The following is a 13,460-nucleotide window of genomic DNA, read 5'->3' as shown; positions in this document are numbered from 1 at the left end:
TGATTGCCGTGGCTAGGACCTCCAGTACTATGTTAAACAACAGTGGAGAGAGTGGGCATCCCTGTCTAGTTCCCCATCTCAGCGGAAATGCTTTCAGCTTCTCGCTGTTCAATATAATTTTGGCTGTGGGTTTATCATAGATGGCCTTTATTATGTTGAGGTACTTGCCCTCTATTCCCATTTTGCTGAGAGTTTTTAACATGAATGGATGTTGAACTTTGTCAAATGCTTTTTCAGCATCTATGGAGATGATCATGTGGTTTTTGTCTTTCTTTTTGTTGATGTGGTGGATGATGTTGATGGACTTTCGAATGTTGTACCATCCTTGCATCCCTGGGATGAATCCCACTTGGTCATGGTGTATGATCCTTTTGATGTATTTTTGAATTCGGTTTGCTAATATTTTGTTGAGTATTTTTGCATCTACGTTCATCAGGGATATTGGTCTGTAGTTTTCTTTTTTGGTGGGGTCTTTGCCTGGTTTTGGTATTAGGATGATGTTAGCTTCATAGAATGAGTTTGGGAGTATCCCCTCCTCCTCTATTTTTTGGAAAACTTTAAGGAGAATGGGTATTATGTCTTCCCTGTATGTCTGATAAAATTCCGAGGTAAATCCATCTGGCCCGGGGGTTTTGTTCTTTGGTAGTCTTTTGATTACCGCTTCAATTTCGTTGCTGGTAATTGGTCTGTTTAGATTTTCTGTTTCTTTCTGGGTCAGTCTTGGAAGGTTGTATTTTTCTAGGAAGTTGTCCATTTCTCCTAGGTTTCCCAGCTTGTTAGCATATAGGTTTTCATAGTATTCTCTAATAATTCTTTGTATTTCTGTGGGGTCCGTCGTGATTTTTCCTTTCTCGTTTCTGATACTGTTGATTTGTGTTGACTCTCTTTTCCTCTTAATAAGTCTGGTAGAGGCTTATCTATTTTGTTTATTTTCTCGAAGAACCAGCTCTTGGTTTCATTGGTTTTTGCTATTGTTTTAGTCTTCTCAGTTTTATTTATTTCTTCTCTGATATTTTTTATGTCCCTCCTTCTGCTGACCTTAGGCCTCATTTGTTCTTCTTTTTCCAATTTCGATAATTGTGAGATTAGACCATTCATTTGGGATTGTTCTTCCTTTTTTAAATATGCTTGGATTGCTATATACTTTCCTCTTAAGACTGCTTTTGCTGCGTCCCACAGAAGTTGGGGCTTAGTATTGTTGTTGTCATTTGTTTCCATATATTGCTGGATCTCCATTTTGATTTGGTCATTGATCCATTGATTATTTAGGAGCGTGTTGTTAAGCCTCCATGTGTTTGTGAGCCTTTTTGCTTTCTTTGTACAGTTTATTTCTAGTTTTATGCCTTTGTGGTCTGAAAAGTTGGTTGGTAGGATTTCAATCTTTTTGAATTTACTGAGGCTCTTTTTGTGGCCTAGTATGTGGTCTATTCTGGAGAATGTTCCATGTGCACTTGAGAAGAATGTATATTCTGTTGCTTTTGGATGTAGAGTTCTATAGATGTCTATTAGGTCCATCTGCTCTACTGTGTTGTTCAGTGCTTCCGTGTCCTTACTTATTTTCTGCCCGGTGGATCTATCCTTTGGGGTGAGTGGTGTGTTGAAGTCTCCTAGAATGAATGCATTGCAGTCTATTTCCCCCTTTAGTTCTGTTAGTATTTGTTTCACATATGCTGGGGCTTCTGTGTTGGTGCATATATATTTAGAATGGTTATATCCTCTTGTTGGACTGTGCCCTTTATCATTATGTATTGTCCTTCTTTATCTCTTGTTACCTTCTTTGTTTTGAAGTCTATTTTGTCTGATATTAGTACTGCAACCCCTGCTTTCTTCTCGCTGTTGTTTGCCTGAAGTATGTTTTTCCATCCCTTGACTTTTAGTCTGTACATGTCTTTGGGTTTGAGGTGAGTTTCTTGGAAGCAGCATATAGATGAGTCTTGCTTTTTTATCCATTCTATTACTCTGTGTCTTTTGATTGGTGCATTCAGTCCATTAACATTTAGGGTGATTATTGAAAGATATGTACTTATTGCCATTGCAGGCTTTAAATTCGTGGTTACCAAAGGTTCAAGGTTAGCCTCTTTAGAATCTTACTGCCTAACTTAGCTCGCTTATTGAGCTGTTATATACACTGTCTGGAGATTCTTTTCTTCTCTCCCTTCTTATTCCTCCTCCTCGATTCTTCATATGTTGGGTGTTTTGTGCTGTGCTCTTTCTAGGAGTGCTCCCATCTAGAGCAGTCCCTGTAAGATGTCCTGTAGAGGTGTTTTGTGGGAAGCAAATTCCCTCAGCTTTTGTTTTTCTGGGAATTGTTTAATCCCACCGTCATATTTGAATGATAGTCGTGCTGGATACAGTATCCTTGGTTCAAGGCCCTTCTGTTTCATTGCATTTAATATATCATGCCATTCTCTTCTGGCCTATAGGGTTTCTGTCGAGAAGTCTGATGTTAGCCTGATGGATTTTCCTTTATAGGTGACCTTTTTCTCTCTAGCTGCCTTTAAAACTCTTTCCTTTTCCTTGATCTTTGCCATTTTAATTATTATGTGTCTTGATGTTGTCCTCCTTGGATCCTTTCTGTTGGGGGTTCTGTGTATTTCCGTGGTCTGTTCGATTATTTCCTCCCCCAGTTTGGGGAAGTTTTCAGCAATTATTTCTTCCAAGATACTTTCCATCCCTTTTCCTCTCTCTTCTTCTTCTGGTACCCCTATAATACGGATATTGTTCCTTTTGGATTGGTTACACAGTTCTCTTAACATTGTTTCATTCCTCGAGATCCTTTTATCTCTCTCTATGTCGGCTTCTATGCGTTCCTGTTCTCTGGTTTCTATTCCATCAATGGCCTCTTGCATCCTATCCATGCTGCTTATAAACCCTTCCAGAGTTTGTTTCATTTCTGCGATCTCCTTTCTGGCATCTGTGATCTCTTTCCGGACTTCATCCCATTTTTCTTGCGTATTTCTCTGCATCTCTGTCAGCATGTTTATGATTCTTATTTTGAATTCTTTTTCAGGAAGACTGGTTAGGTCTGTCTCCTTCTCTGGTGTTGTCTCTGTGATCTCTGTCTGCCTGTAGCTTTGCCTTTTCATGGTGATAGGAATAGTCTGCAGAACTGGGACGAGTGACGGCTGGAAGGACTTCCTTTCTTGTTGGTTTGTGGCCCTCCTCTCCTGGGAGAACAGCGGCCTCTAGTGGCTTGTGCTGCGCAGCTGCGCGCAGACAGGGTTTCTGCTTCCTGCCCGGCTGCTATGGAGTTAATCTCCGCTGTTGCTGTGGGCGTGGCCTGGCTCGGGCAGCTGCTCCAAAATGGTGGAGTAGCGTTGGAGCAGGAGCGGCTGGGAGGCTATTTATCTCCGTAAGGGGCCTCCCTGCTCCCTGCAGCCCAGGGGATTAGGGTGCCCAGAGATCCCGGATTCCCTACCTCTGGATTAAGTGTCCCGCCCTGCCCCTTTCAGACTTCCAAGTAGCACCCGACAAAACAAAACAGTGACCACAAAAAAAAAAAAAGAATTTTAAAAATTAAAAAAATAAAAATATAAATAAAAAATGGCCACTCATTTTTCTTTATTCTCTGGTGCCAGCCTCATGCTTCTGCTCACCGGACTTGCTGCCCTGTTTCCCTAGTATTGGGGTCCCTATCCCTTTAAGACTTCCAAAAAGCGCTCGCCAAAACAAAACAGCAAAAAAAAAAAAAAAAAACATGGCCTCTCGCTTTTCTTATGTCCTCCGGCGCCAGGCCTCCGAAACCCGCTCACTGTTCTTCCTGCCCTGTTTCCGTAGCATCCAGGGCCCCCAGTGCATGCACTGTGTCTGCGCTCTGGCCAGGATGGCGGGGGCTGGGTGTTCGGCAGCCCTGGGCTCTGTCTCCCTCCCGCTCTGCCTGCTCTTCTCCCGCCGGGAGCTGGGGGGAGGGGCGCTCGGCTCCCGCGGGGCCGGGGCTTCTATCTTACCCCCTTGGCAAGGCGCTGGGTTCTCGCAGGTGTGGGTGGTCTGGATGTTGTCCTGTGTCTTCTGGTCTTTATTCTAGGAAGAGTTGTCTTTGTTATATTTTCATAGATATATGTGGTTTTGGGAGGAGACTTCCGCTGCTCTACTCACGCCGCCATCTTGGCTCCAGCGATTTCAGTATTTCTATTTCTAATAGATAATGAATATCATGGAAACATTGTTTTAAAAAGGAATGTACTGAGAAATCTAACTTCTCCCTGTCCCCTTTGATCTCTAGAAGTATATATTTTTGTTAGTTTCTTATTTATCTTCCTAATGTTTCTTTATCCAATATAAGAAATAAGACATGCTAATTTTCTCTCCTTTCTCACATAAAAAGTGGCATGTTTGTAAAATAACATAGTAATACTCTTTTGTGCCTTGCTTTATCATTGAACAAATATATTCAGGTGATTCCTCTATATTTCTGGTAGAAAGAATTCTAAGTCTGCCTCAAAGTTCTTGTCCACTAGTTATTCAGCCTAACACTAATCTAGGTACTGCTGTAAAGGTACTTTGCAAAGGGAATTCAGGTTGCTAGTCAACTCACTTTAACATAAGGAGTTTATCTTGGATTATGCTGATGAGTCAAAGGATAATCAAATAGGCCCTTAGATTCAGAAAAGAAAGAAGAGTCAGAGAGATGTAGTTAGAGAAGTGGCAGAAGAGAAAGATAGAAGGTAAAGTTAGAGAAATTCAAAGCATGAGAAGGACACAGTTCATTAGAGAAAGGGACACCATTATTTAGGGAATGTGAGTGGCCTTTAGAAGCTAAGAACAACCACCATCTAACAGCTAGAAAGGAAATGAGACTTCAGTTCTACAAACTCATGGAGGTGAATTCTGCCAACAACTTGAATGAGATAGGAAAGAAAGTATTCCGCAGGGCCTCCAGAAAAGCATGTAACCCTGACAAGTCCTGATTTTAGTCCAATGAGACCTGTGTCTGACTAAACTGCAATAATAAATGAGTGCTATTTTAAGCTAAGTTTATGGTAATTTTTAAACAACAGCAGAAGAAAACTGATAAAATAACTGTGTATAGATACCTGTTTTATAGCTGTCTAATATTCCTTGCTGGCCCATTGGGTTGTTTCTAGTTTTCTGTTCTTAACAAACAATAATGGCACGATGAATAACCGTGTGTGTGTGTGTGTGTGTGTTGGGTTGTTTCTAGTTTTCTGTTCTTAACAAACAATAATGGCACGATGAATGTGTGTGTGTGTGTGTGTGTGTGTGTGTGTGTGTGTGTGTGTGTGTGTGTATGTGTGTGTGTGTGTAAGAGAATGGATAGGGAGTCCTAGAATTGGAATTACTGAGTCTTAGGTAAAATACATTTGTTAGTTTGATTAATATTGCCTCATTTCCCTATCACAATAATCTTATTTTTCAGTTTCAGCAATAATATATGAAAGAGGGTTATTAAAGTTTCAGATTTTCCCCAGTCTACTAGATAAAGAATATTGTATTTTTCTATAGTTTTAATTTGCTTTTCTCTTACTATCAATGAGTTTGCATATTTCTTCTTTGGCTTGAGTACCATTTGCATTTTTTTACCCTTTGGTTTGTATGTTTGTATTTATTAGCCATTTTTCTACTGGGACTTTAGTCTTTCTCAATCTGTAGGAAATTCATACATGAGGGAGATTACTTTTGTCTGTGATACAAGTTGCAAATATGCTTTCCAGTTTGTCAGTTGTCTTTTGGCCTACCTTATTATGCAATATAGAAGATTTTTACTTTTGTTAAACTACTTACCAATGTTTTTTTCCATGACTGCTGAAGTTTGAGTCACAGACTTTCCCCCACCTAAAGTTTATAAAGATATTCTCATTTTTTTAATTCTAATACTTTAATGGTCACATTTTTTTTACATTTAAATTCTGATTTCTATACAGTTTATCCTGGTGCATAGTATGAGATATGAATCTAATTTTATCTCTTACCAAGTCCAACATCATTTATTTAAAAGTCCAGCTTTACCAATCTACTTTGAGATGTTACCCTTTTATATTCTAATTTCCCTTTAAGGTTGGATCTTTTAATCTTGTTCCATTAGTTGGTTTGAACATTCATGAGCCAATACCACACTACTTTAATTATTGAGCTTGTATTATATGTAATAATTAGCAGGACTAATTCCTCCCTATTACTTTCCCTTTTCAGTAATTTTCTTACTTTTCTTACTTATTTTTCCATATGAACTTTGAATTCAGTTGTCTGGTTTCAAGAGGGAAAATTGATTAGTACTGTAACTTAGATTACCTTATATTTATAAGTTAGCATAGAGCTGAATTTTTTATGATTTTGAATCTTTTCATCTATTCAGATCTATTTTTGTGTCCTTCAAGAGTATTTAAAAGCTTTCATTTGTAGGTTTTAATATTTCATGTTAATTTATTGCTGGGTGTTTTATCTCAAAGTTAATCACTGTAATTAATCACTGTAATTATAAGTATGGTGCATATCTTTCTGTGTTTTTTCTGCATGTCTCTCAAGCTCTGATCTGCTGTGGTTTCTGGGTCACTGTCAGGGACTTTGCAAGATCAAAACTATTTTCATAATAACGATTACATTATTTTCCTTTTTCACTAAGTTGATATAAATGCTGTCTTGGACAAAACTGTTAACAACTTAGCGCAGATCAAGGCAATTTGTCCAAACGAATGGGAAGTATGCAATACTGCATATGATAGTCATCTTCAAAAAATTACTTATACAATTGAGTTATAAGCTGATCTAGTGTTTTTAAAAATTGTGACAAAATTCATATAGTTTGCCAGTTTAACCATTTAAAGTATATAGTTGAATGGGTTTTAGTATATTCACTGTATTTGGCACCTAGCACCACAATTTAATTTCAGAACATTTTTGTCACACCCCCAAAAGAAATTCCATACTCATTAAGCTGTCGCTCCCCAATCCCTTTTCCCTCAGCCCTGACTATCATTAATTTATTTTCTGTCTCTATTGATGTGCCTGTTACAGACATTTCATACTGATTAAAAAAATCAAACAATACTACCCTTTTCTGTCAGCTTTCACTTAACATAATGTTTTCAGGATCCATCTATGTTGTAGCATGTACTGTATTTCATTCCTTTTTATGGCCAAATAATATACCATTGTATAGGTATACTACATTTTATTCATCACTTTATAGACTTTTGGGTTTTCCACTTTTTAGGTATTAGGAATATGCTGCTATGAACATTTGTGTACAAGTTTTTATGTCAACACTGGTTTCTAGCAACTCTTTTCATTAGAGCATCTCTTTGACTTTATTAAGTTATTTGGTAGACATTTTTGAAAATAAAGTGATGCTGTCACTTACGAAAACAGCTGACAGTATTTGTAATCAGTGGTAAAGTTTGAGCTTTCAAGCAGAAATTAGAATTGTGGAAAACTTTTATCTGCTGCTGAAAGCGTGACAACTTTCTGGTATAGAGTTTTCTGATGAGATTGGTGGTAACATGAAGGAATGTGTGACCTTTTTGGTAGTGTATAATGAAACATGTCAGCATTTGAAACAGCTGCACAACTCAGTGAACCAGTATTTTCCAAATGATCAATGCATAAAACTCTAAAATCACTTATAAGTAAAATATCCATTTAAAGTGCAGTGTAGACCAAAGGGGTTTTTAAAATAGCTTTATTGAGGTAAATTTACTTATATAATTTACATAATTTAGCCCTTCTACATGTAGAATTAAGTGATTATTAATAAAGTTATGTAATTGTAAACATCACCTAAATCCAATCTGAGATCACTGACATTACCCAAAAAGGATTTTTTCAGTCATTGCCCATTTCTGTCTCCAGCCCGAGGCAACTATTAATGTACTTTCTGTTTCTATACTTTTGCATTTTCTGGACATTTTATAAATATGGAATCATACCATATGTGGTCTTTTGCATATTTTTTTAAGCATAATGTATTTTAGGTTCATCCATGTGTGTATGAAAGTAGTTTGGTCTTCTTTAGTCTGAAATACTGTTCCACTGTATGGATATACTACATTCTGTTTATCCTTTTTTCATTTTATGGGTACTTCCGTTGTTTCTGCTTTTTGGCTATTATGGATAACGCTATTATGAACAGTTGTATATAGGTTTAAGTGTAGACATGTTTTCACTTCTCTTGGGTATAAACCTAAGAGTGGAATTTTTGGCTCATATAGTAACTATGTTTAATATTTTCATAAAATGTATTATTTTACAGCCCCATCTGCAGTATCTGAGGGCTCAAGACTCTCCTTATCCTCACTAACAATTGTTATTGTCTTTTTACTTAACAACCATTCTAGTGGGTATGAAGTAGTATCTCATCATGGTTTTAATTTGCATTTCTATGATGACATTCTTTTGAGCATCTTTTCATATGTCTGTTGACCACGTATACTTCTTAAATGAACTGTCTATTCAATATTTTACCCAATATTTATTTTTTTATTTTATTAAGGTATCATTGATAAATAGTCTTATGCTTAGGTTCACATGAGCACCATTGTGGTTTCTACACATCCCCCTATTACCAAGTCCCCACCACATACCCCATTACAGTCACTGTCCATCAGCATAGTAAGATTCTGTAGAATCACTACTTGTCTTTTCTATGCTAAACTTCCTTTCCTGTGCCCCCGCATATTATGTGCACTAATCATAATACCCCTTAATCCCTTCCCACCCAACCTTCCCGGTCCCTTTCCCTTTGATAACTGTTAGTCCATTCTTGGGTTCTGTGAGACTGCTGCTATTTTGTTCCTTCAGTTTTTGCTTTGTTCTTATGCTCCACAGATGAGTCGAATCATTTGGTACTTGTCTTTCTCTGCCAGGCTTATTTCACTGAGCATAATACCCTATAGCGCCATCCATGTTGTAAATGGTAGGATTTGTTTTCTTCTTATAGCTGAATAATATTCCATTGTGTATATGTACCTCATCTTCTTTATCCATTCATCTACTGATGGACACCTAGGTTGCTTCCATTTCTTGGCTGTTGTATATAGTGCTGCAATAAACACAGGGGTGCATATGTCTTTTTCAAACTGGGCTCCTGCATTCTTGGGGTAAATTCCTAGGAGTGGAATTCCTGGGTCAAATGGTATTTCTATTCTGAGTTTTTTGAGGAACCTCCATACTGCTTTTCACAATGGTTGAATTAGCTTACATTCCCACCAGCAGTGTAGGAGGGTTCCCCTTTTTCCACATCCTCACCAACATTTGTTGTTGTTTGCTTTTTGGATGGTGGCCAACCTAATTGGTGTGAGGTGCTATCTCATTGTGGTTTTACTTTGCATTTCTCTGATGATTAGCAATGTGGAGCATCTTTTCATGTGCCTGTTGGCCATCTGAATTTCTTCTTTGGAGAAGTGTCTGTACAGATTCTCTGCCCATTTTTTAATTGGATTATTTGCTTTATGTTTGTTGAGGTGTGTGCACTCTTTATATATTTTGGACAGCAACACCTTATTGGATATATCATTTATGAATATATTCTCCCATACTGTAGTATGCCTTTTTGTTCTACTGATGGTGTCCTTTGCTGTAAAGAAGCTTTTTAGTTTGATGTAGTCCCACTTGTTTATTTTTGCTTTTGTTTCCCTTGCCTGGGGAGATATGTTCATGGAAAAGTTGCTCATGTTTATATTCAAGAGAGTTTTGCCTATGTTATCTTCTAAGAGTTTTATGGTTTCATGACCCACGTTCAGGTCTTAGGTCCATTTCAAGTTTACTTTTGTGTATGGAGTTAGGCAATAATCCAGTTTCATTCTCTTGCATGTAGCTGTCCAGTTTTGCCAACACCACCTGTCGAAGAGGCTGTCATTTCCCCATTGTATATCCATGACTCCTTTATCATATATTAATTGACCATATATGCTTGGAGTAATATCTGGACTCTCTGTTTTGTTCCACTGGTCTGTGGGTCTGTTCTTGTGCCAGTATCAAATTGTCTTGATTACTGTGGCTTTGTACTAGAGCTTGAAGTTGGAAAGCGAGATCCCCCCTGCTTTATTCTTCCTTCTCAGGAATGCTTTGGCTATTCAGGGTCTTTTGTGATTCCATATGAATTTAGAACTATTTGTCCCAGTTCGTTGAAGAATGCTGTTGGTATTTTGATAGGGATTGCATTGAATCTGTAGATTGCTTTAGACAGGATGGCCATTTTGACAATATTAATTCTTCCTGCTCAGGAGCATGGGATGAATTTCCATTTACTAATGTCCTCTTTAATTTCTCTTAAGAGTGTCTTGTACTTTTCAGGGTAAAGGTCATTCGCTTCCTTGGTTAGGTTTATTTCTAAGTATTTTATTCTTTTTCATGCAATTGTGAATGGAATTGATTTCCTGATTTCTCTTTCTACTAGTTCATTGTTAATGGATAGGAATGTAACATTTTTGTGTATTAATTTTGTATCCTGCAACTTTGCTGAATTCAGATATTAGTTCTGTTAGTTTTGGAGTGGAGTCTTTAGGGTTTTTATGTACAATATCATGTCATCTGCAAAAAGTGACAGTTTGACTTTTTTCTTACCAGTCTGGATGCCTTTTATTTCTTTGTTGTCTGATTGCCATGGCTAGGACTCCAGTACTGTGTTGAGTAAAAGTTGGGAGAGTGGGAATTCTTGTCTTGTTCCTGATCTTAAAGGAAAATCTTTCAGCTTCTCACTGTTAAGTATGATGTTGGCTGTGGGTTTGTCATATATGGCCTTTATTATTGTTGAGGTACTTGCCCTCTATACCCATTTTGTTAAGAGTTTTTATCATGAATGGGTGTTGAATTTTGCCAAGTGCTATTTCAGTGTCTATGGAGATGATCATGTGGTTTTTGCCCTTCTGTTTATTGATGTAGTAGATGATGAAGATGGATTTTCGAGTGTTGTACCATCCTTGCATACCTGGAATGAATCGCACTAGAATATAATGGATGATCTTATTGATGTATTTTTGAATTAGGTTTGCTAATATTTTGTTGAGTATTTTTGCATCTATATTCACCAAGGATATTGCTCTGTAATTTTCTGTTTTTGTGGTGTCTTTGTCTGGTTTGGGTATTAGAGTGATGCTGGCCTTATAGAATGAGTTTGGAAGTTTTCCCTCCTCTTCTACTTTTTGGAAAAGTTTAAGGAGGATGGGTATTAGGTCTTCTCTAAATGTCTGATAAAATTCAGCAGTGATGCCATGTGGTCTGGGAATTTTGTTCTTGGGTAGTGTTTTGATTACTTATTATTCAATTTCATTGCTGGTAATTGGTCTGTTCAGATTTTCTGTTTCTTCCTAGGTCAATCTTGGAAGGTTTTATTTTCCTAGAAAGTTGTCCATTTCTTCTAGGTTATCCAGTTTGTTAGCATATAATTTTGCTTAGTATTCTCTAATAATTCTTTGTATTTCTGTAGTGTGTGTAGTGATTTTTTCCTTTCTCATATCTGACTCTGTTTATGTGTTTAGACTGATTTTTTCTTGATAAGTCTGGCTAGGGGTTTATCTATTTTGTTTATTTTCTCAAAGAGCCAGCTCTTGGTTTCATTAATTCTACTGTTTTATTCTTCTAAATTTAATTTATTTCTTCTCTTATCTTTATTATGGCCTTCCTTCTACTGACTTCAGGCCTCTTGTGTTCTTCTATTTCTATTTTCATTAATTGTGAGTTTAGACTATTCATTTCGGATTGCTCTTCGATTAAATAGGCCTGAATTGCTGTATACTTTCCTCTTGGAACTGCCTTCGCTGCATCCCACAGAAGTTCGGGTGTTGAGCTGTTGTTTTCATTTGTCTCCATATATTGTTTGATCTCTATTTTAATTTGGTCATTAATCCACTGATTATTTTGGAGGAAGTTGTTAAGCCTCCATGTGTTTGTGAGTCTTTCTGTTTTCTCTGTACAGTTTATTTCTAGTTTCATACCTTTATGGTTTGAGAAGCTGGTTGGTACAATTTCAATCTTTTAAAATTTACTGAGGCTCTTTTTGTGGCCTAGTATTTTTGATCTGTTCTTGAAAATGTTCCATGTGCACTTGAGTAGAATGTGTGTCCTGTTGCTTTTGGGTGGAATGTTCTGTAGATGTCTGTTAGGTCCATCTGTTCTAATGTGTTGTTCAGTGCCTCTGTCTCCTTACTTATTTGCTGTCTCATTGATCTGTCCTTTGGAGTGAGTGGAGTGTTGAAGTCTCCTAAAATGAATTCATTGCATTCTATTTCCCCCTTTAATTCTGTTACTAGTTGTTGTACATATTTGGGTGCTCTTATGTTGGGTGCATAAATATTTATATTGGTTATATCCTCTCATTTTTTTACACATTTTAAAATTGAATGATCTCATTATTGTAACAGTTCTACATGTATCCTAGATAGAAGCTCTTTACTACATGTATTCTAGATATGTCCTTTATCAGATATGAGTTGCAAATATTTTCTCTATGTCTGTCACTAATCTTTTTATTTTCTTACTGGTACTTTGAAGTAAAAGTTTTAAATTTTAATGAAGCCCAGAGCAGTGGATTTTTAATGTCATAGAGCATGACAAGTTCATTGGTATAGTTTTAGATTTCTATATTTCAGTTATACTTGAAATTATCATTTGTAGAGTTTTGGTATTGTATTATTATCTGAAAGGACAATTCTTCCATTGTACATTTTCATATATGTATGAAGCCAGATTTTTTTTCATATATTTCAAACTAAATTCATGCTGCCAACAGATGATTAAGAATTAGATAGAAGAATCCAGTTTTCTTTTATTAAGCCAGACATTAAAAAGAGTTTTAAAAATTTAAAACAATATACCTATTATGCTACTTTTTTTCTTTTAAAGGTATACTTTTATATAATAATATATATGTTAACATATAACATGTTTAATGTTAATTTAAGTGAAGTGGATAAATGCTTAAATATTTTCAGTTTTAATTTCCAATATAGTGAATATCAATAGATATAACTCATATAAATAGTAGTTCTTTGATGTCAGCAGTAATTTTCAAAAGTGTAAAAGGTTCTGAACGTTAAAAATTAAAATTTGAGAACTGCTGCTTTTAAGGTGCTGGGTGAGAGTCATATAAGATAGCTCTTACATGTTTGTAGCATTGCTTTCTGATTTTCATGTAAGTTGCTTGTGTCTCTCTATTAGAGCGTTAACTTTTTGAAAGCAGAGGCTGCATATTTTGCTTTTTTATATTTCAGAAGATCATAATTCTCCTGGTAAAAGTGCCCAGTGAAGACTTAGCAAGGCCTTGAAGGATTTCTCATTGGCTGACCATGTTAGGGCAGCATTTACTATGTTTGCTTTAACATAAATAACTGTATTTTTTCATTCAGGTGGAAGAGCACAATGGTCACATCTTTAAGGCCACCCAGTATAGCATCCCTACATACTGTGAGTACTGTTCTTCTTTGATATGGATAATGGACCGAGCCTCTGTTTGCAAATGTAAGTATGGGAAATCTTTGAGGAATTTTTTTTAATCACTTGACATTTGT

The 13,460-nt window shown here is 36.6% G+C and overlaps 1 protein-coding gene across 8 annotated transcripts in view; it reads left to right on the top strand.

Annotated features, from left to right (window-relative positions):
• MYO9A (myosin IXA) overlaps nucleotides 1–13,460 on the top strand; it is a 358,540-nt gene that overhangs the window by 288,791 nt on the left and 56,289 nt on the right. For all 8 annotated transcript variants that reach the window (XM_057488942.1, XM_057488943.1, XM_057488944.1 and 5 more), the window contains one exon: nucleotides 13,299–13,410. In XM_057488942.1, the coding sequence (XP_057344925.1) occupies nucleotides 13,299–13,410 (112 nt within the window). The remainder of the gene's footprint in view (nucleotides 1–13,298; nucleotides 13,411–13,460) is intronic.

This window comes from Manis pentadactyla, chromosome 11 (assembly GCF_030020395.1).
Source record: "Manis pentadactyla isolate mManPen7 chromosome 11, mManPen7.hap1, whole genome shotgun sequence".
Lineage (NCBI taxonomy): Eukaryota > Metazoa > Chordata > Mammalia > Pholidota > Manidae > Manis > Manis pentadactyla.
Note: the sequence above shows the minus strand (reverse complement) of the source record. Positions and strands in the feature narration are given on the sequence as shown.